Here is a 24,192-nt window from a genome sequence, read left to right as displayed (position 1 = left end):
TTTGAAGAATGCTTTTAATTTTAGATAGGTACTTTCCAATATCGATATTGCTGTAGACATTTAAAGTAGCTTTTAGCATCGCATATATTGAGCATAATGAAGAAGATTTCATACTTTTGCTTAATGAAGAAAAATATACCAATAGTACATTTTCTTAAAAAGACATAGTCATAGCATTGGCTGCTTTGATAGACTCGGCTGCGCCTCGTCTATAAAATACCAGCCGCGGCATTTTTAGCGTACTGCCTAGTTAAACAAGTAACTATTTTTCTGAAAGTTCTAGATGTAATTTTTGTCGTATTATTACTTCCATTTACAAATGTTACAATAAATGGCTATGGGTTTAGATATTTTTGCGTACGTAGATTTTTCATATCAGGGGAAGTTGATAAGTTTTTTGAATTTAATTAAATTAACCTATATTACCTATGTTATTAATATTGATATAATGTCATCAGTAGATAAAATTTAATCTCAAAATATCAATGATTTAGACTGCATTAATATCTATTAAAGGGACATTTACCACGCCGAATATGAAACAGAAACCCGTTCGATGGAGACATTAATTTAGTCCAAGCTCGGTTAATCCGTATATGGTGCAGTGTTAGGTGATAATCCCATATGTAGATTTTACCCAGTTCGCTGCTATGCTATGTCCCGGAAATGAACTTTGCCTTAAGTTGCTCGAAGTAGAGGAATGTGAACATTGCAGTACTTCAGATAATATTAAATATGCCAAAAGTGAGTATTATAAACCTATGAGTGAGCTTTTCGTAATATTTAAGGAACAATCCGAGTGACTTTATACTTTCGAAATATTTCCAGTACGTCCCTGTTGCCCGCCGCCTTGATTGTGTCTTTAATCAAAACAAATCGCGGTCCCGGATCGCACCGGAAACGTTGTTCGTCTTAAACAGTGAATTTCTAATGAGTCCTCGCTCTGCCCTTATAATGAAAACATCATCCGAAACCCATATATATCGCTTACTCCGACCGGCAAATTACACTAAATAAACATTGATGAGCTAACCGCCTAACGCTAAACACCATATTTACGTTAAGCTGGCTTGCCGCGATATACTGACTCCTGTGCCTATCTATTAAGTACATACCAGGAAATAAAACGGTTAATTTCTCTCGAGTCAACAATAATATTAAACATCACATCCGAATACTCCCTCCTCAATGAATTATTGACTTTTTGGTTGGTTTACCCTTATCTTGTTGCAGTTGTCACGTCACAATAATATGCAATGGAACAAATATCTTTTTTAATTCAAATTAATTAGACTTTAATTATAGCTTTGAATGGGGGTCAGTTCTTTAATAGTAAATGAAAACTACTCAGATTTTTTTTAAGCCAAATAGACAGTTAAAATATATACCTATTCCTAATGCACTGTTTTAAACTGCATTATTTAGACACTTTTGTCTATTCCGCCATTAGGCAGCTCCCGAACACGATAGCACGTGTTGCCAGTTGTTACTTTTTAATCAGTTGTATGAAACTGAGGGAAAAAAATATTTTTTTAAAAACTGCTTTGCTGATTGCTTTTGTATGACTGGGAAAAATGAAAAAAAAAAATATCTACTAATCTGATATCTGATTCGAAATAATTAAAAATTGTTTCAAATTTTTAATAAAAGTAGGTATTTTGTTTATGTTACTATTTTCTTAGGCACTGTGTTTAATTTGAGAATCTCTGGGTCAATGATCTCTGATCACACTGATCTAGTTCAGGCGAATATAGTATCAATCCACCAAATGTGTGATATGACAACAGGTCAGCCACAGCTTCATTTTACTAAGTATATTTTAGTTTTCAATTTATCGGTTCGGTATCTAAACGATGTTTGTAATATGATATGCACTGAAAATACAATTACTTTCTATTAAAGCAATCGGTTGTTTTGAATGCAGTCAGTTTACATTTATGCTAGTTACATTAAGATAAACTATGTAGTTACATTCAATACAAGTCATTTGATTTGTTTCAATTAAAAAAAGAAACAGGTTTGTCTATAATTAACAAATTAGATTTAATATAACCATTTATGATTTTAGAATATTTGTTAGGCGAATTAAAAGAATAAATTTTTAATACAAATTTATATTAACTTTTATTTAATAAATATTATTTTATATTGGCCTATCAAACGTTACAATTAAACTTTAAAGGAAAATTACTCCAAATATATAATTTCTTAAATGTAAACCAGCTGGTTATAAAAGTTAAATTTTTATTTAGTTTAAAACTATTATCAGTTCAATATTAAAAAAATATTATTTAAAAATTACTCCAATCACGTGACCACGTTCTGTTCTCCCCTGACAGTCGTATCTTTGCCATCATGGCGACTATGTATGCAAGGTGCCTGTAGTGTATTGTGTAGTTCAGTAGGCTACTATGGACTATATCAAAAGGTAGTGTTTCTTGTTGTTCTTACATCATATTCATAATATAACATGTGCATATACATATCAATTAAATAAAATGTCTCAAATTAAATGGTACCTTCCTCTTTAAACGGGTTTATCTAAAAAAATATCTATTTTATGGATATTCAACAAGTATACCTTTTTTACGTAAAATACCATAAATTTGTGTAAAATGATGGAAAATTTGGGGTATAGTGGAACAAAAATTGTTTTTCTACAAATTTTGGTGGGTGTGCTTTGCCCCCAGGCCCCCATAATTATTATCGAGGATTTCATATCCAAAGCAGCTTAAGCCAAAAAATTATCAAAATTTATTGAAAAATACAAAAGTTACAGCAAAAAAAAAACATTTTTAATTCTCAACTTCAAGAGCTAATAACTCTACAGAGTGAGCCCGGAGGAAAAATGTTTATATGAACTTGTGACATTATTTTCTCATTATCTATCCATATCCGAGAGATTGCCCACCATTTCCGGGACACCCTGTAGTTAAAGAGTGCTCTGTTCTGTTTGCTCCTAATTAAAATGGATGCAGGAACTGTGGAAGCTAGGGCCAAACAAGTTATAATCGTCAAAAAGTCAGTTTTAGAAAAGGACATAGTGTTGCTGTTGTAGTTTCATAAATTTATAATAAAACCTAATTTAAAAATCCGAAAATTATTTTTAATCATTAATCTGTCAACAACTATGACAAGTAGTTTTGAACGATATATTTAAGTCTTAAAATTAATTTTTAACAAAAATGAAATGTTCTTGTTTTTATAAACCATTAATTTATTAATATAAAAAAAACTATTTTCACTGAAAATCTGTTAGTTCACATTAAGCTAAGATATATTTCTAATAATCTTATGTCATCTCCATCTTAAAATATGTAGATTAATAATAATAATGAGGCGAAGTGTAATATTTCAGTAAAAATAAATTAACATTGAAATAAGATTTATTACAAAACTATGAACTTATTATTAGTTACTTTTCACACTATATATGCTAGGCAATATCCAAAACTAGGATTAGTTCATGGCAAACGATATTTATTTAGTCCAAATATATCATTTTTTCAGTGTGTAATCGAAATAGAATTTGTATGGATATGTTATTTTATTTCAGTGTTTCAGACGTAAGGTGTTTGTGTGTTTCATTGTTAAATTTCTGTGTGATATTATGAAAAAATATATATACGAATAAAAAAAGAAGATTTGACAACATCGTATGCCGTAGCTCGTTTACAAAGCTTGTCCAGCAGGGAGAGGGTATGTAAATTACGAAAAAAAAATCAGTTTTCAGTAAATGATAGATATACACCAGGAACAGCAGCGACCATCGTACAAATTTTAAGAGAATTTCTTCGACGCGCTCGCAATGAGGTTTGGTGATTGCTGCAGATTTATTGCTTAACACGTTTGCCGTAGAGTAGTTTACGTACTTTTTCTCAGAGAGGGTCTTGCGAGGTTAAAAAGTAGAGTGCGCGGAGTTTCTTGTGGGTAAAAAGTTTGCAAGTCTGAAGAATTTTAATGTATTTTGTACCAGGGCAAGTAGGGATGGATTGCGCTTTCAGCAGTGTGCGAAGGATAAGGGAAATCCATTTAATGCCACTGGGAAACTTCGGGACGTCCTTTTCAGTGAAGTATAAAAAAATTGCGAATAGTTGAGGCGGAGAGTGAAAATATCACTTATTGCGATGCAGTGGGTATTCGCACAAGGCGTTATAATCCTCCAAACAAGATTTTTTTTTTAAACAGCAAAGTTATAAGTATGTAAGGTATATTCAGATTAAATCCCATTGATGAGGATTAAATTAAAGCAATTTGTGTTAGTTTACATTTTGCGCCCAAAGATTGGTGTTGCTCTGACCTCATCAATCAAGAAATGGAGGTGAGCCACGGGACATGATGGTTTACGCGAGCTGCGAATATTAATGAGTTGGCCAATATAGAAGGAACCTCGCTGCCTAATAGGGAACAGGGCCGAATTAGGCAAGTAAGATTTCGCTTCATATGCTTAAGAAAATTTTCGACCACACCTGAAAAAAAAAACAACCTTCGAACGGATATCAAATAATAACTTTTAATAATGCCAAACTAAAAAGTAAACGTACATCTGTAAAAATTGTAAAGTTCATCATTTAATTTATTTATTCCACAATATTATATACTTAAATGCATGTACAACGTTTTTGCAAAACAAATTATGAATAATAAAATCAAATTTAATATACATGTGCCTGATTATTTTATATAGAAAACAATAATAATTATTATAGCTAATGGTTTAATTGTAATTTTTTGAGTAATTTAATAGATTTGCTTTTTAAATATTTTCAATCGTTAAGGACATTCTTTTTTAGTTATTTAGGTCTTCGTAACTTTCCATGCATGATTAACTTACAATTCTTTGGTGGGCTGGTATTACCTTTCCCTCGGAAAAGGACAAATTAAAAAAAAATACCTATTCATAAATATTTGAAACTCTCTCTGGCGTCGTTTCCATCGCGATTAATACCAGTAGCTAAAATATGTACACATTTAAAGATCACCCTGTATAATCTGTTCCAGCTCCATATATGCTATCAATTCCCGCGGATGTGTTTGAAGTTGCGGCCTAATATTAATCTCCAGCAATGTGACATCCGCACAGTCTGTTCCAAAGTGTTCACATAAGTTGTAACGCATATTCCGCAATCGGTAATGCCCCGTAGAACTGACACGGCAATATGAACAAACTGAAATCTGTTTCCCTGATTTATAGTCTCAAAATTCGATTTGCTGGCGGGGCAGAATTTGTTGTTGCGATATTAGTTGCAAATCGAACGAGTTTTTCAATTAACTTGGGAACTATCTGTCCCTGAAAGAGTCGTACTACAGTTATAAATCAAATTTTAAATAATTATACAGGCAATTTTGTTTTTATATTTCGAAACAACTGAATTTTGTATTAAATTAAATGTATACTATCTTATATCGTCACCGGCCAAGCAATTACCAAACTAACACAGACAATAACAAATACTAATATCAAAGTCATTCTAACTCATAGTTAGGATTCGTGCAGAGAATAAGACTGTAAATACCTCATTGGACGAAAAAATACATACTTTGTCGGTTTTGAATTACAGTCCTTGAAAGTCTATCAAGTAGTAGCTGCAACTACAGATTTCACTAAAATATGTCAAGTAATTTCCTATATAGAGAATAGATTGAAAAACAATAGTAATTGGAGCTCAGCTGGGTGATTGTAATGTGACTTTAAAATTAATAATCTCAAACTTCACCTTCTAACTTTATCATACATGTATTTGCTGAAAGTCATTTTGCTTAAAACAAATAATTTTTTAACTTTTTAATCGTAATAATTTGGTTTCTGGGTAGTAGTGCTACTTGGATATAAATTTGTAATGTATAATCCTGTATATTTACTACTAATAAATATAGACTATAAACATAAGTGTTTTCTGTAGATTACAGTACTCAGTTCTCTAGTATACGTGTTAAATTCCTCTAAAAAGATAGATTTAAACTTCCCTAAAAATTTGAGTTATCTTTTGGGCAGAAGCTATTCAGAGACGTTTGAGTTAAAAAGCGTTTCTGATCCAAGGTACATTCTATGGCTCCTCTACACGGGCCTTCAGATCCTGCAGCGGTGTACTGTAGTTCGCAGAGAGTATCCAAGTCTCTGTAATGAGCTGTTTATTGGAGTGGAAAATGAACTGGCGAACTGCACTCCTTCCTTTCGAATGCCTGAATATAGACTAGCAGCGCGACTATGGCTTTTTTCCTTTACAATAAACACCCAGGATTGGTTCCTCGTCCCAAGGTTAATTTGATTAACCCGTGTTTTTTTATTTTTATCTATGGGGGTTTGTCATCTGACTAAGAACAAGTTATTCTTTATTATTGGATTCTGCACTGAAAAAAAAATAAAATTTTATTCGTAAGCCAAATTTCTATGTTCTCTCAGAATTTTTTTTAATGTAATTAATATTCATAACAAAATTTATTAACTTATTTGTTTATTAAAATTAAATTGTATTAATTTATTTGCTTTATTTTCATTGTATTTTTACAAAGTAGTGAATATATTATTACAAATACAATCTGATTTTTTTTAATGTAATAGTATTTCTTTAGAGCGCCGGAAATATTCCAGTTCATTACCTGAAATGTTCCTCCATAAGAGATACATCAACATAAATCGGTCGTATTAGATACTATTTTTGTTTGATAAATATTTTATATTGTTAAGATAACGGCAAGCGGCGTATTATTTTGTGGTCACTCCAATTTTTGCATACAGGGTAATTGACATAACGTTCTGCCCCCCTTATCCTCTTTACTTTTCCACCTAGGAAAAACATGATAAAGAACGAAGTTTTAGTCAAAGAAATATTAGAAACAATTAATTATTAGATTTCTAAGATATAAACCAAACCTTTTTTTATGAGAGAATCTACATATTTGTAGCTTTTGGGATTGTGCCACGCCATAAACGCGCTTTGACAGTTTGCACAATATTTTAGTTTATTTACTGACTCTCCGTAATAGACAATGTCGAGATTGTCATGGAACCACTACATATTTCTGATTTTCCGATATTAAATTTACTAAACAGAACGTTAAATATTTTATTATAAAAAAATATATGTATGTATTACAAAGTTTTATAATAACCTTATCGTGTTCTAGACAAAGGACATTTTTTAAAATAAATTTTTCTTATGAAACAATGTTTCTACTAGTCCAGTTTTAACCAAAATAATGAGTCAGATAAACAATTTTAAAACGCATTATGAAAGACATTATTTTACAATAATTGATGAGATCACCCTTAGATAGAAAGTACCGACAATTCCTGCTGAAATTTAGCCGCAACCAATTGTAAGTGTCGAGCCGCCGGCCTAAGGGCGCCCCGCACTGGTGTATCCACCTGTCCCTCCATCACTTTTTCTACTCTCCCTTCGGCGGGTTGTTTAACTAACTAATTAAAAGATAAATACTTCGTGCAAATTAATTAAAATAGGATGCTGCTCCCGTGCAGGCGGTGTTTGCTTTTACACCACCTCATACGAAAAAGTGCGTGGCAAACATAACCGAATTAATTAAAAATGTTTTGAAATATTAAACTCCGGATTCGTTTCGGATTAATCCAGGACCCTTTCAGTTTTTTGCTGATCAGTGCGTGGCTAAATCCGATCCGTGAAGCAGGCTCAGCGAAAGTGTTCGGGGGTTCTCAAAATAAATAATTGAAAAAAAGCTAAAGCATTTTGCTTGTGGATGAACGCAATCAAGAATTTTTTAATAATAAAAAGTAGCCACGAAAACAACGGTTTAAAGTAAGTAATGTGAAACGAAGTAGTATAATCATATTTATTGTTGTGTTTTTTATTATTTTTAAGTTGAATAATTTGAAAATGTTCCTACTGAAAATCTAAATATATTATTTATTATAATCTGAAAGTTCAACAAACGACTTTTCATACAACCAGCCAAACAACATTCTAGTAGTTACATATTAATTTGTACACATGAGCTGACAACGGGACTAAAAAAGTCAAATTATGATTATCACCAATTATGTTTTTTTAATTCCTAATGGACCATAAATATTACAATCAAAAAATCCCATTAAGCAAAGTTATATTTGTAATAAAACTCGACGGTCGTTGATTGTCTTATCTTTTACCTCACGCAAAGTATAAAAAGACAGCTAGCTTTCCCTTGTATACTTTGTATATATCCATTTGCGGGTGTTTAGGCACAGAAACAGCAGAAAAAAATTATATTACATTATTATGTACCTACATATGTGTGGAAAACTATACTATAGCCACCAAAATGTATCCTTAACGTCGTTTTTCACTTAAAACGGAATATATTGGGCAACCAATTTTGTTGGAAAAAATACGCTTAACATATTTAAAAAAATTGGTTTTCATGCACATAAATGTAGATGAATTGATTGATAACTGTTGATTTTTACCTTAAACTCTTTGTTTTAAAATATATTACCTCTAATTTTTTACGCTTTTTCACGGTATTTGATATAAATGTACGAATAAAACTGTACATTTACACTGACCTATGTTTCGGCTCAACAAATTAAAAGAATCAGTTTATGATCAAGTGTGATGTTACCATGTTGCGGTCTAGCAGACCACATGTTTAGTTTAATGTGTAACATCGTAAATACAATACTGATTGAATTTTTGTCGGTTTAATTCACAGCAATAAAGTATATTCATATAATTTTATAATTAAATATCTATAGGTGCAGTACCTAAACCATTACGATTTCGTAACTTGTTCGCTCCCAACGGCTTTGTAAGTGGGTGGACAAATAAACCGTTATTATTGTCATTATCGTTAAAAGGTTGAATACGGTGTTCGTGAAATCGCCGCCAGCTTTTTTCCCGCTCCCTCATTAACTCTCGGTCCATCAGAGACGGGGAGAATAATTCCTGCGAGTTGGCCCTGTCTGAAACACATTTTATTTTCAAGAAGTGCAAATGAGTTTGAAGTAATTACCAAGAAATATATTCGCAGGGGTAAAACAAGGAGATAATATAATTAAGAAGAGTGGAATATAATTAGCGAAATAAGGCATCCTTGCTCACTTTCAGCGCCGAAATGTGGAACTTAAGAGAGGAACACCTATGCGATATCGACCCGTCGTCGCCGCCGCCTGCCGCCGTGGGCCTGCCGCGGAATTCCACCAGGTGGATCGGCGCATGAGTATAAAAAACTACTCTAATATATATTTTTTTTTACTTGATCATGCTCGAGATAAGTCATTGATTATGTTAATGTGGCAATACAACTATCGAGGAAACTATGCTATAGCACCCATTTACTAAAATTTCTATAGAAACTTCAGAGCAGAGAAAGTGTGGATCTTAGACACAAAACTTAAAATTAAATAATTAAAATAGAGAAATGTTTTATAATAGTAAAGGTGCAGTTACTATGTTACAGCAAACTATGACGCATTTAAAAACATTCTGTACCCCTCCCCCCATGACAATAATCGAAAGTAAGCATTGTTTTTAAGTTTAAAAAAGATAGACACTTAGAAAAAGTTATTGGCCCTTCGCATCTCAAAAGAATATGAGAATTGCGAATTTCTTTCTAACTGTTCATAACAACTATTTCCTGAATTGCAATTTTCATTTAACAGAATACTTCTGCCGTAAAAAAGATCTTAAATAAATTACCTTTGCTTTGCGCCAGAAGGTAGATAAACAAAACAAAAAAACGTTTGGATTTCAGAATTTCAGCAATTATAAGTTCATAGAATGAAACCAGAATACATTTTCAAAATTATAGGTATACATGCTTTGTATTATAATTACTACAATTATTATAATCTTCAAAAATTATCTGTTTTTCTTACAATTAGTGAGACATATTTTTGGTTGGACAAGAAAGTTTATAAAATCAACCCCTTCACCGATTCTTTTGGCTCAAGAAATAATGTCACTTAAAGTTTATTTTTCTTTTTTCAGTGAGGCAATTTAAAGCAATTGTCACAAATAAGTAATTACAGACAATATTTAATTGAATATTTCACATGAACATAGTGTATGTTATGTATTTATTAAATTCCTTCTCGTTAAATTTTATAAACCATTCGCAGTTAACCATACGATTTTGTTCTTGATTGGTATAATGAATTGACTTTCGCAAAGTATCTGTAATTTTTTTAGGTTTAGGAAATATTTCAACTTTCTCGCTTAGTATTCTATGATAAAGGCTTCAAAAACTGCTTATTTCGATCCTTTCCAAAAGGGCACAATAAAATTATACTACTAACTTTCCTTAATACATAAATTTCGAATCTCGTAATTCATTTTTCCCTAAAATAAACGTGTTTATGTGTGAAGTTTTGTTTTATTCATAATCGTTCGGGAACAAATGTTGCAGCCATCTGCTGCAAAATATTCATTTTATCGCCCCCATTTACACTTTATTTTGGTTAATTTCACAATGTATAGGCCATAGAATGGACGTTTTATGTATTCACCTGAACACTGATAGGATATCCTTTGCTTTTATTCGACATCACAATTACTCCGTTATACCGTTCTATAGACAGTTGCTTTTAAATATCGCGGTTTGATATTTTGATGTGATGTTGTAAATGCCATTATTGCATGCCGAGAAACCGTAGGAAATATCATTGTGATATTGTAAAATTCCCCATAAAGGACGTGCCCACGTAAACGGGGATTTCCGCATTTTCATTCGTAAGAGAAACGAAAGTACAATCGTGATCAATATTATAAAATAAGTTTTGATGAATGTGTTTTCTTATAATATTCCACTTAACCAGATTTTTTTATAATTCAGTTTTGTCGCCCTCATAATGCTTCCATATCCTTTTAAGGATCGTTGTTTACTTTAATCAACAAAGCAAAAAAAGGATTCGTAATTTGTCGCTTAAAAATTGGTGCAACTCTGCTATAAATTTATAAAACTTTTATGTTTTTTTTTTTATTAAATTCGGCAACATTGCCTGGAATATGTAGAAGTTCAAGTAATACATACAAATTTTCACCAATTAGTAAAATAGTGATGATTGAATGAAAATTTTTAGAATATTAAAATTTTGAAATTATATGTTTGCAGTGTATCGATTTAAACTATATGATTTGATGATTGATGATCTTTTAAGTTGAATACTATGATGTCTATTAATTATTATTATAGATTCTACAATAACATTAAAACATCCTTCAGATATTCGAAGGATTTTTTAATAGGTTTGTTCGAATTATTACAATGGAAAACCGTTGCATTTCTTCTATTATTTTGCACCTGATGCTTTGAAGTTATTTAAAGAAATTAAACAGAGAAAAAATATACCGCCGACTTCACCAAGTCGCGTCGTTCTAAAATTCAAATGAATTTTGCCATCTCAATGTACATTGCGAAGTTGCGGCGAATGGAAAACTTAGTTGGAATAAGAGCCCCAGCCTCGGGAGCAGTAAGCCAGCGAAACACTTTTTGACGCTACACTTTCTGCTCGAATTTATGAATTTTAATGGAATTCGATAAAAATAGAGGCGGAATTCAATTTACGTGCGGGGTGTCGCGCGTTCCACGATGCAGGGAAATTAATACCCTGTGTTGAAGTTTAATACCGAATATTGGACGGTCTCATTGTTTGTGTGTCACGAATGGATGGATAAACCTGGAAAAACTTTTACATTAAAAACTAATGTGGTTTCACACATAGCTCGTGCTTGTAAGGTACACTGATAAAAATTGTGGATGTTCACATAGTTTTTATACATATGTGTAATAGTTTTTATACAGAAAAAATGTAAACGAATAGAACACACATGGTACATTGTGCAGAATTACGCTTTTGAGTGTATACATATTTTCTTTTTGCGATGCATTGTTATCTTTTACATTGTACTGTTACATTTTAAAATGTATTATCCCTAATCTTTTACGTGGTTTGATGTAAATATACCAATAAAAATGTAAATTTACACTGATCTGATTTGACTGAACAAATTCAGATTAATCACGTTATCTGTGTGTAGATAACTATGTATATGAGAACTTCAATACCTCATTTTACTTAACATTATATTTTGTTTTCACTTTAATGTTTAGCGGCCATTACCCTCAAAATAGTTCTGAGATTCCATCTTAAATCTGTACGCAAGAACTAAGACAAAATTCTCATTCATAAAAAGTTTTCATATTAGCGAAAACCGCAGTAAAACAAAGGACATGAAGCATGTTTTTCTTAATAGCATAAGTATTTTCAATTAAGCTAGTTTTATCGAAAGAAAATGTGTCTGATTTGTTTCAGTTACATCATTATTTTTTATTTAATTCCCCCTAGTTAGAGAGGTCTAATTGTAAGATTAATTCAAACTTCGTACGGTTTTCGAGAATATGAAAACGAATTTAAACAGTGAAGGATAAAGGCGTTACAAAACAAAAAAAAACAGTGCAATGTTAGTTAACTAAATACTAGATTTTAGTAGGTATCTTGTCCTTTAACTAAGTAGGTATGACTAGGTCCTTTTTTAAAAATGCTCTTTTATTAATTGGCTTAAATAATATTCTGTTTTATTTACCTTTAGAATCCAGAAATTAGTATTTTAATCTAAAAAAGTTTAAAAGAGCGTTAATGGAAAACATTTTATAAACTTTATTAAAAAAAAAGTTATTTTGGTTGTCGGTACACTATCAGGAAAATGAATAAATATTTAGTTTATATATAATCTTTTTTTTTTCTATAAAAAGCATATTTTTTAATATGAAAACTAGGTAATACTATATAACAAATTAAAGGAATATCTCATAATTTTCAAACATTTACCAAATTGCCTTCAATACAATTAAGATTTCTTTGAACCTTCAAATGTGTTGGAAAATTTCTCTAATCTCTGAAAAGCAGTTAATGTGTGAGCTTTTTCTATTACAAGTTTTAAAATATTAGATGACGAAAATATGTAATGCAATAATCAAGCAATTTGACGATGATTGGTGAAGTTGAAATTGTTTATTAATAAAAAGCAGTCCTCTCTTATTTTGTAACAATATTGTATTTGTATTGTATTGTAACAATATTGTATTGTATTGTAACAGTATTGTACCAACAAATTTGATCAAAATTTAAGTTTACAGTAAAAGTTTACTTGGGAATAAGACAACAGTAGCGGGAAAAATATTGTCATGAATTGTTCCTAAAATAGTGACGGGATTTCTGCAAAAATTCCACGTTTACATTGTGATTATTTTTACAACTGTGAAATTATAATTAAAAAATTGGTTTTCTCAAACTTTCGAACAATATTATATGAAGCTCATGCAATTTGTTTCTCACGATTTTATGAACAATTTTTTTTGTGTGAAATTTTTTATGAATTTTCATGACTGTTTTCTGTGTGTAAGTATGCTTTAAAGAATTATGTGCTTCTGCAGTTTTACAATTAAATATAACAGTGAATATATTCAATATTGTTTCGTTTAAATTTGTAAAAATGTCAGAAAAATTTATTTGTTGCATTTGAAAAGCTTTTTCCGTAATTTTGCCGAACTTAATAATAAAAAATAGTTTTTCGACATGTAATAGAATTGCATCCACTTTTAACCGAAAAAATACCATTTTTTTTGCTTGTATTATCTCATCGACATAAAGTTCCTCAATATGCATTACATATTAGGAACACGAGGAGAGTGAGATGCGACAAACACCATACCATAAAATTTCATTTGACTAAATGAATTAGATACGGTGCATTCCCCCAAGAGAACGGTAAAAATTTGCATCGCATTTGAGAGTAATTGGTAGTAGAATGTGCACTAAACCCACCGGGGTGGCAAAAAATATGTTAAACCGCCCCAAACGCTGCCATGTCCCGCGAGTCGCTTTAAAATTCATATTTGAATCATCAGCGGAAAAAAGAGATAATTTATTCATAATTTCAACCACCGGCGGTGTCTCTTCGCGCGTCGACTGGCGAGGCGTCGGTCGCGTCGCTATCCAAGGCACACGGTCCTACACCCCCCTCTTCATGGCTGACTTGATTTAAATTAACTCCAATATAACTACAAAGTAATGGAGTATGCCATGCAGCTATTTATTTTCAATTTGCCTCGCTTTAACTCTATCTGTTGCTTGCCTCGGTAACCAAAGCGTTTGGCTGTGCAACATATTTCTGGAGTCGCTGCGGAATAATTGCTTATTATGAATTCAAGTTGACTCCAAGATAAGTTTCCATTATGACATCTCCAACGTAAAGTTGTTTTATTAGATAACAGGCGTGAGACAAGTGATGGGAAAATTACATTAAATGTTCGTAGTCGTCAGTCTCTGCTACCAATAGTGTGCGCTTTATCCAGAGAAAAAATAACTTCCCGTTTCTACATTAGCGGTATTAGGTTAAGAACTAAGTATCTGATATTTTGTCAGTATACCATTTCTACAAATGGGAACCTAAATTATGTTCTGTCGGATTCGTCAAAATGTACAATTTCATTATTGTAGGCTTTTTTTAATGATTCTCTAGAGTTTTAACTGAAGCAGTAAGTCCGGATATTATGTTTATTACGAAACAAACCTGATCACTTAGCAATACATAGCTTCTTGAGAATAACAGTAATAATTTGAGGAGAAGCATTCGTCTTCGTCGTCTGTCTATTCTCGCTTCGCGATCTCGTGTGCTGCAACCGTTTCAGCTCACAAGAGGATGCGCACTAGCAAATGATATACTAGGTGATAATGTAATGATTCTAAATATAATATTATACTAACGAAATATTATCAATAAATCATCAAAAACGTCAAAAATTTCTGTTGACAGCAAACAACTATAATACATATCTACATTATTTAATTAATCAATCATCAATTTCAATGGCTTTCGCCAATATTCGCAGTAGTAATGTTTATAGATTTATTTTACTTATTTTTTAAGGAAGTACTTAGCAAGAGAAGAATTCATAATTTTTCGGTAAAATGTCGGTGAAAACATTAAGTTAACCGAAAAACTTATTAAAACCTAAAATATAAGTATTAAGCATGTTATAAGTTAATCAAAATACCAATATTTGACATTTAAGGCAGATTTGATAATATTTTTATTGTAATATTCTTGAAAATATTACAATAAAAAAATATTTGAGAAAATAGACTGGAAACTATAGCGCCTACAATGCCTATATCGGTGAAAAGACAATGTAACTTTCTATAATATGGTGCAGAAAGATTTGAGTTTAAAAAGTTTTGTCAGTTTTAAGTTTTCAGAATGTAACATAAAAATGGGACACTTAGTATAATTTTCTTCAAGTGATTTTGATAGTAGAAGGTAGTGCATCTTATATTCTTCGTGTGTTCTGAAAAGCAAGTGAAAACTTCCATAACAAAGAAAGGAATTTTCGAAACGCCTGCGTCTGTCAAAATTTTTATAAAATGTCGATTATCTTGAAAACAGATTTAGGTACAGGGAAACTTTAACATTTTTGACTTATTTTTAATTTATCTTGTCGATAATGCAATAATATATAGGGTGTTCCATTTGAACTAACGAAGTTGATAGCTACATTGATGGCATTATTATTTTTATTGAAGAAAGCATAGGTATCTGATAACCCTCGTAAACAAAATATCAGAGTGAAATTATCTTTGGTTTCTCCGAAACATTTAATAGGCCACTTACTTTGAAGAACCCTGTATAAATATAGCATATAAAAGAACATATAGATACATATTTAAACCAAAATATTTAGTTCACTCTTCCTTACGGAGTAAAATCAAATTATAAAATATTCCAATGTTTGTAATACGAAATTAACTAAAGTAGTCTAATAAAAAAAAATAGTTTAAGTAATTTGCTCGATACTTTAAATAAAGTTTTCTTTTTCTTAAAGTGATGTTCCTCTTTAATGCTTCCAAAATAAATTATGGAATAGTCGTTGGTATGAATGAATTGAAATTGGGTAAAATGTCAGCGGCGAGTAGAGCTTTGATAAAAAAAATGTGATAGAGCTTCGTTAAACTGATTTGAAAATAGAAACTTAAATCGAAACGTTGGAAAAACCAACTCGAAACCATTGATTTTTTATATCGTACTAATTTAAATTGTTAAAAAAATAAGTACATACAAATACAATACAAGACAAATTCTCGGCATATTGTTTATAACCAGGTTGTCATATTAACGATGCATGCATATGCAAGTTCACTGTTCGTCCCTGATCTTAATGCACAAACAAGAAAAATGATATAACTATTTCCGATTTATAATTACTTCAGGTTCTATTCATTATTTCGTAATAATACTATGTTGATGAATAGAGTTTAAAAAAATATGTACTTTATTTCCGTAAATTTACTGCAGCAACCATATAATTATACTTTTCTATCATATATTTCCAAGAAAGTATATTTTTTCAGAAAATTAAATGAAACATTTATAAAATGTGGATATTTTGCTTAAAAATTATATAATTTTCTTCGGTGTATATTAAGAAAAACATAAGATAAACAAATAATGTGTGTTTATTCTAGAAATACGTACCTACGCATCCGATATAAGCATGTAAAAAAAATAATTTACTATAAGAATGTAAATCTGTAGGTAAGCGATCGTACTGTGGAGAAGTTGCTACGTTGCTAGGCCCCCCCAACCAAGGCCGTATTATTTATTTCAGTACAGTTTTCGGCGGAAAACGCTTCTACAGAAAGAAAGAAATTGCGGCAATTCGGCTTTTTCCATTCCCGTCCTTCTCAATTCCGGCCTCTTTGCCTCGATTTCGTGAACAGTTGCACCACATACAACTTCTTATCGCGGTAGTATCGCCACACCACTTGCATCCCGCAAAATTCTTACCCATAAACCGCTGGCCCCTTTCAAGCGGAGCAGCTCCCGACTGCGTAAATACATTATTCGGATGTGAAATTTAATTATACAAAATATGAGCAGATCCTTTTATTTAAAGAATACATTATTAAAATTTTGAATAGGAAGTCGTCGATGTATCTAGTACATAGCAAAAAACAATTGGTAATTTTTCGGTTAAAAATTACTGGAATTTGTTATATCTTAAATTAACGAAAAAAAAATGCTTGCATGTTTTTTTTTTACTAAATTCGTAAAATTTCCTGACGTGTTCCCGAGAATACTAGCATGAGGTTATTTTTTTTACCAACGAAATTAAAACTATTAGACAATGGGATGTATGGGCCTTCTAACCCGTTTCGACCAACAGTTTCGCGCCAGCACGTGCTTGCTCATACACGATCATACATATAATCATTTATTTAATTTGTTGTTAATTTTTCTTTTAGGTAAAAAATGTTCGATAAATCTGATAAACATGGAAATCTCGCACAGTATCTGGCTAATTTGTATGGAAAAAGAGAAATCCAATTTGCCGTAAAACAGAGACCGATATTGACAAAATGTGAGAGGCATTTTTTGTTCCCATCAGCATGCTTTTTCAGAAAATATAATCAATTATTATTTTGCTCAGGATCGTACTATTTTTTTTACAGTCGAACACGTTATATAATACGAACATGCAGAACATTATTGAACAGAAAGGCACAACAAAAAATTTATTTTATAAATAAAACATAAATGTATAAATAGAACCCAAGGAAATCCTTTTAACGGTTATAGGAACATTTCTCTGTCTATTTCGTGTTTCAGGCTGTTATAAATATTAAATATAAAGTGTAAAGATAATAATTTTAATAAATTAGTAAGCGGCGTAGTGACGTAAAAACTATTGTAATAGTTTTACAATAGTAAAGGCAAAGTATTTTTTCGGTAAATTAAATGAAAAATTTACAAACTTTAGAAATTTAGCTTGATTATATCTTCATTTTTTTGCACTGTAGATAATCTACCACCTCCTACTTAACGAAACAACGCGTCCTTTTCGCAGAAGGCGACGGCCCGTTCCGTTATCGCCTCTTCAGTAATTTGAATCCGAGCCAAATGTGCCTCTGGAAGGCCGTTGGCGCGAGTCCGTCGCCGAATAACTAACTGATCGCCACGGGGACTCCCAGTCCCAGAATTAACTGCACAAATAATTACCGGGCCCTTTCCTCGCCATGGAAAGTGCAGAGATTAGATTGTTATCAATTTTAATGATGGCCGGAGTTTTGGACCGGCAGATAAACAAGACGAATCCACCTGAAATTCTTTTTCTCCCAAAGAATTTTTTACGAACCTAACAATAAATCGGGTACGAGAAGCCCGAAAATGACCTTGTTTGCCTGGATTTCTTTAGTTGATTAACTTGAAATACAGAAAACTACAAAACTGAATGAACTCGTCAAGATTCTTCAAACGTAGCAATAAGGATATACAGGGTGAACCTTAAAAGAAATGAAAATGTTTACAGAATTTCTTAACACTTTTTACATATAAATCTAGAAATGAATGTATCTTGATAAAAATTGGTAGTGGGAGTTTCAATGATGCAGAATAACGTATTATTAGACTCATTTTTTTTTCAAATTTAGTCCTGCAAAGTAGGATTTAAGGAAGCTTAATTTCCAAATATGTAGTTTTTTAAGGTTCATTAAAAATTATTTTTAAGTCTATTTTTCTTCGCTATAGAACAATTGGCATTTTATTTGATTGTAATGGAATATACTTAAAGACTGAACTTAAGGTGCGGATATACATAACGTCAAAATTACATATAAACCATCATTTGCAATAATCTTTTCAAATTGTGTTAATCATGTGTACCGCGTTCCATGCTCCATTCAGTATCTTCCATATTGATTTTCAAAAAGATTTTCAAAATGTACACGTGAAAGGACGGATAAAAAAATTAATATCTCCATAAATATCTGTAGCCTTTGGCGGCTTTCAAATTATAGGTATTTGCCGATATACGACATAATCGATCTCTTCCTATTCATTAATAACATTACTTGGTGTTTGGCTGAAATTATATTAATTTTTGTTAAAAAGTTTCCCCTTTATCCACTACTTAAAGGCAAGTTCTTTGCAGGCAGACAGGCGGGAGATATTGTTTCCTGCAATACAGCAATAACCTTTATGTGATATTAAATTTCGATGAATTTCTTAATATTCAAAAGTATTGTAAGGCTCCCCTTCTCAGTAGAAGTTTATCATCTCCAGTACTTACTATATACAACCGCACTTCTTCCGGCTTCCTTCCGAAGTCATAATGTATCAGAATTTATAAATCAAAAATGTAGCTGCTATAATTTCTACTTTATTAGGTTTAAAATCGTGTTTAAACATCAAAGTGTATGGTTTCATATTATTTAAATGTAGTTATAAAGTATATTTTTCTTCACAAACTATCAAAAAAACGTTGACATCTTAATTCTAGTCCCTAAATGTCAAAAAGACGCTTAATTAACTGAAAGGATACTACCTACACCTACAGATTACTTTTTCACGAATTTAACAATACCTATATCAAAGCAGTTTTCGAAAAAAATATTTGATGCACAGTTTTACATTCTTAAATTCTCGAAAACTTTGTATTATTGAATGCAAACGTGATACATCGCAACCTAAAATCAAACAATTACTTCTGTTCAAGTATTTTCCCAGCTCTAAAATTAAAAATTGGTTTAAATCATTGTTTGCGCCAATAAGGTCAGTTAGACTAAAATACAAACAACCCTTGAATGAAATATTAATCTAATTATTTTTTTGGATTTTTGGAAAAGGCAAAGGTAGCAAAATACTCAAATCAATAGAAAAAACTATGCACGCCGCTATTCGATCTAGCCGATTTCTTAATTAATTTAACTTACGTAAATCTATTGCCGTAAAAATGCTGATGTCCCTTCCAGAGACGCGTAAGTGCCGAGCCGAAGCTGCGAAGCCGTAAAATCAGGAATGAACTACTTCTTCGGTTAATTGACTTGAAAATTATCTCTAAACTCCCGAACCCGCTGACGCCGACTTTTAATAAACCGATCCGAACCAAATCTGAAGCCAAGTGTTTTACTTAAATTAAAGATTATACGCCGATGGGACTTTTATGATTTTTGAACATATTTACTACCCATAAGCGGCCGTTCCCTTTTACGATCTATAAGAATTTAATGGGGCGCATTACGGGCTTTAAACATATTCGCAAAATTGACAACAATTCCCTTTATAGGAGGATGTCGTAAACTTGCTTTTAAATTGAGACAAATTAAGCGTTCTCGATAGGGGCCGGGCGACACAATTTTATTTAGATTATGCGGCAACGCCGCCTCTCAGTGATGGGGTGGAAAGTAAATTCGTACCTGGTATGGAAGCTTGAAGGTCTTGTATCCCTGAGGATCTTCGTCGCAGACTCAGAAACTTTACGGTATGGGCTATTACAGTTATGATCTAGGGCGGGAGCGTAAGGCTCGTAAAAATTCTTGTGAAAATTTTTAACACAATTTTGAAATTTATAAAAATGTGGGGCTTATTTAAAAAAAATTCTTTAACAAGGAAATGTAAGAAAATATTTATACCAAATTTTAAATAATACTGCTCGGTTCTTCTAACTGCGTATTTTAATTTATCATGCGTAGGCCTGCCCGACAACAAGTTTAAGAAACCCCGAATCTCCCCCGCCATCATCACGTTTCTGTGAATATTCCATCGATCCTAATAAAAATTTTGCGCGGGATATGACCCGTTTTTCACATTTACGATAACGATTACGATCGGTTCAGTCATGATTTCTTTCTGTTGCAGGCCGGCACGTCCGCAACATAGAGTCGAACAGGATATCAGTTCTAGGGGGCGACTTTAATCATGGTAAGTCCTAACAGTAGTAGTAGAAATAATAATAATAACGATAACTATTTAGTCGGTCGCTGGGCCAGGTACACCAGCGATTGGCTCCGGCTTTCAAAGAGCACTATTGCTTTCATATAAAGGTTTTATATGGATAATAAAAAGGGAAACGAGATTAAGGACCGACTGCCTTTTGCGAACTGAATCGGTATAATGGAGGCTGAGAGTTGAATACACAATGTTGACCCTGCGAGAGCGGGCGAGCAGTGGCGTGACGGAGTGCGACGTTCTGTCGTCCTACTGGGACATATAAGGGATATAAGGTTTTTTTTTAACGGAAATAGTCGATTATTCACAAGTAGAACAAGAAAGAATATACAAATATAATAACAATAAATTAAAAAAAAAATTTAAAAAGTCCTGTCATTGATACCAAAAATCTTGCAGCAACTCCCAACTTTTTTTTTTAATGCAAATACAATTACGTATTTTTGTTATTACTTGTTATAAAGAGTGTGTCGGAAAAAATATACATAATTAAGAAATGTTTACTGAAACTACTTTAATGCAATAAAATTTCCAAAGTATCCTCCACCTTGTTGCTGACAATACCCTAATCGATAATAAAAAGCATTCCGAACATTTTGTAACACTTCCGGCGTCACTTGCTTAATTTCATTCCCGATTTAGTAGCATAAACCTTGTTTTTTAGATATCCTCATAAAAAAAATCTAATGGGGTACCATCGGGTGATTTTGCTGGCCACCCAATTGGACCCCTTCTTCGAATCCATCTATTTGGAAACACTTCGTTAAGATAGGTTCGTACATTTTCAGCAAAGTGTGGTGGTGCCCCATCTTGTTCAAATCGTATCCGTTGGTCAAATAAATCGTGATCCTAATTATTGGAGAATAAAACCGCTAAAACAGGAACCAGTTCATATTATTGGAGAATAGTTAGGTAGGTATGTTTGTCCGGTTACATTTTCATTGAAAAATCCAGGACCTACTATGCGTGTCCCAATAATTCCACCTCAGATGTTTGTTTTTTGAGGCCTTTGAGTATGGCATTCACGTCCAATAACGGCAGTTGTACCTATTGACATGCCCTTCATCAGAAAACAGCACCCATTTCAAAAGCAATTTGCCCACCATCGCTAGAAGCCATAATTCGTTCGCAAAAGCCATTTACAGTTAGTTGTGTAGATCTTACGTTGTGTGCTTATAGCCAGAATAGAAGTTACATAAATTTTTCTGATCATTTACTTGTTTCTGTAAAATCAGCAACACTAAATTGTTTAATTTTAAAACGCCTTTAGACGCCATTCGCTATGCTTAACAGGAATGAGTAGTTGTAACACTATTAAGCCCGACTTCACATTTGAGACAATGTAACAGCGGAATAGGTAGTTGTTTTCTTATTTTCCGCGCCTTTTTCGGGGTAACAATAGCACGCTATTACGACAGTATACTTAAAATGCAATTACTATGTATGCATGTCTCCTTGTTAACATTGCCAAACTAAGTTTTTCGTATAATGCAGTCGTTTCGAGTCATCTCCATTGGGACACCCCCAATTAAGCGAACGACGTTAAGCAAAGCATCGTTTATATGATTATTAAATTAACGGGATCGGTAACAAGCGGTAGCGGATGCATCGGGCGGTTTCGTTTTGGCTAAAACAAAGTAATAAGATTATATAAATAGATGCTGTTTTTTTTAATTGGACAATTCTGCCACACTGAAAAGAGATTTTTTTTAAGTAAATAACGCCTTTTATATGAATAATATATTTTCTTTTGTTACTTGCCTCGCCGCGCTGCGCTGTTGAGAATAATCAGCAGACAACTATCAAAATTTCAGGAATAATTTGAAACGGACTATCAACTTTTAACAAAATAAACACAGACTCTCTTACTTTCCGTTTTACCGTAGGTATTATTTTCTTTTCCCATAACTTGTGTATTTAGTCTTTAACCTTTTTCCCTTAGATTTCCTTTTCAGATTGGTCATAATTATGTGAAAGACTGGCTGATATCAGTTATCACTTATTTGAGGTCTACGTGAGAGTAACGATGAACTTGAACGGGGGAAATNCGGGGCAACAATAACACGCTATTACGACAGTATACTTAAAATGCAATTACTATGTATGCATGTCTCCTTGTTAACATTGCCAAACTAAGTTTTTCGTATAATGCAGTCGTTTCGAGTCATCTCCATTGGGACACCCCCAATTAAGCGAACGACGTTAAGCAAAGCATCGTTTATATGATTATTAAATTAACGGGATCGGTAACAAGCGGTAGCGGATGCATCGGGCGGTTTCGTTTTGGCTAAAACAAAGTAAGAAGATTATATAAATAGATGCTGTTTTTTTTAATTGGACAATTCTGCCACACTGAAAAGAGATGTTTTTTTAAGTAAATAACGCCTTTTATATGAATAATATATTTTCTTTTGTTACTTGCCTCGCCGCGCTGCGCTGTTGACAATAATCAGCAGACAACTATCAAAATTTCAGGAATGATTTGGAGCGGACTATCAACTTTTAACAAAATAAACACAGAGAGTCTGTGTTTATTTTGATTACTTTCCATTTTACCGTAGGTATTATTTTCTTTTCCCATAAATTGTGTATTTACTCTTTAACCTTTTTCCCTCGTATTTCCGGCTCAGATTGGTCATAATTATGTGAAAGAGTAGCTGATATCAGTTATCACTTATTTTAGGTCTATGTGAGAGCAACGATGAACTTAAACGGGGGAAATCAAAATGTAGATGTCTGTAAGAAGATGGTATCTAGCCAGGAATGAAATATAAATTAAGATAAAGTGATATACTACAAAGGTTTTTACAATTTCGGTTTATCTAACCTTATACTCAAATGAATTGGTGTTGTACAGGGTGGGCAAATAAGCGAGGTAAGCGGCTGTATCTCAGAAACTAGTGATCGTAGAGAGCTACGGTAAAAAATTTTATAGGTAAAGTGGGCAAGGGAAAATGCTGGAAATTATTTTCAAGTTTCCAAGATGGCCGCCAGTGGGCGTTTCCACCATATTGAATTACATAAAGTTACGTTTCTCACGATTTTCCCCAATGAATGTAACAAAAAAGTATTTGCGTTTTAATGTTAACTTAAAGTCGAACATTTTTTGTAAAAACAATTTTTCTCTATCTTTCGAAATAAAGTGGTGGGGGGTATTTGAATGTTGTTTGAAATAAATGCCTGTAACTTCGAAACGGCTTAATGGATTTGGATAAATTTGGTATCATTGAAAAGAGCATTTCTTGGGCTTTTAGGTTTCTCGTAATCATGACAGTTGCGACCTACACGGCCGCCGATAGAGGGCGTTATTCGATATTATAACCAAAATATTGGATTTTCTCAAAAAATTTAAATGCGATGATATGACTTTTTTTAGACTAGAAAATAGACAAATGACCAACCAATAAGCCTGCGCAAACCGCATCTTAATATCTTTTTCCTAACTCAAATTATT

The 24,192-nt window shown here is 32.4% G+C and overlaps 1 protein-coding gene across 4 annotated transcripts in view; it reads left to right on the top strand.

The window, feature by feature from the left end:
- LOC108903516 (neurotrimin-like) overlaps positions 1-24,192 on the top strand; it is a 149,481-nt gene that overhangs the window by 33,372 nt on the left and 91,917 nt on the right. For 3 of the 4 annotated variants that reach the window (XM_018705734.2, XM_018705736.2, XM_018705733.2), the window contains exon 2: positions 20,649-20,711. The exons of the other annotated variant lie outside the window; for it this stretch is intronic. In XM_018705734.2, coding sequence (XP_018561250.1) covers positions 20,649-20,711 — 63 coding nt within the window. The remainder of the gene's footprint in view (positions 1-20,648; positions 20,712-24,192) is intronic. 4 annotated transcript variants of the gene reach the window in all.

This window comes from Anoplophora glabripennis, unplaced genomic scaffold (genome assembly GCF_000390285.2).
Source record: "Anoplophora glabripennis isolate ALB-LARVAE unplaced genomic scaffold, Agla_2.0 scaffold163, whole genome shotgun sequence".
Taxonomy (NCBI): domain Eukaryota; kingdom Metazoa; phylum Arthropoda; class Insecta; order Coleoptera; family Cerambycidae; genus Anoplophora; species Anoplophora glabripennis.
This window is presented reverse-complemented; position numbering and strand designations above follow the sequence as displayed.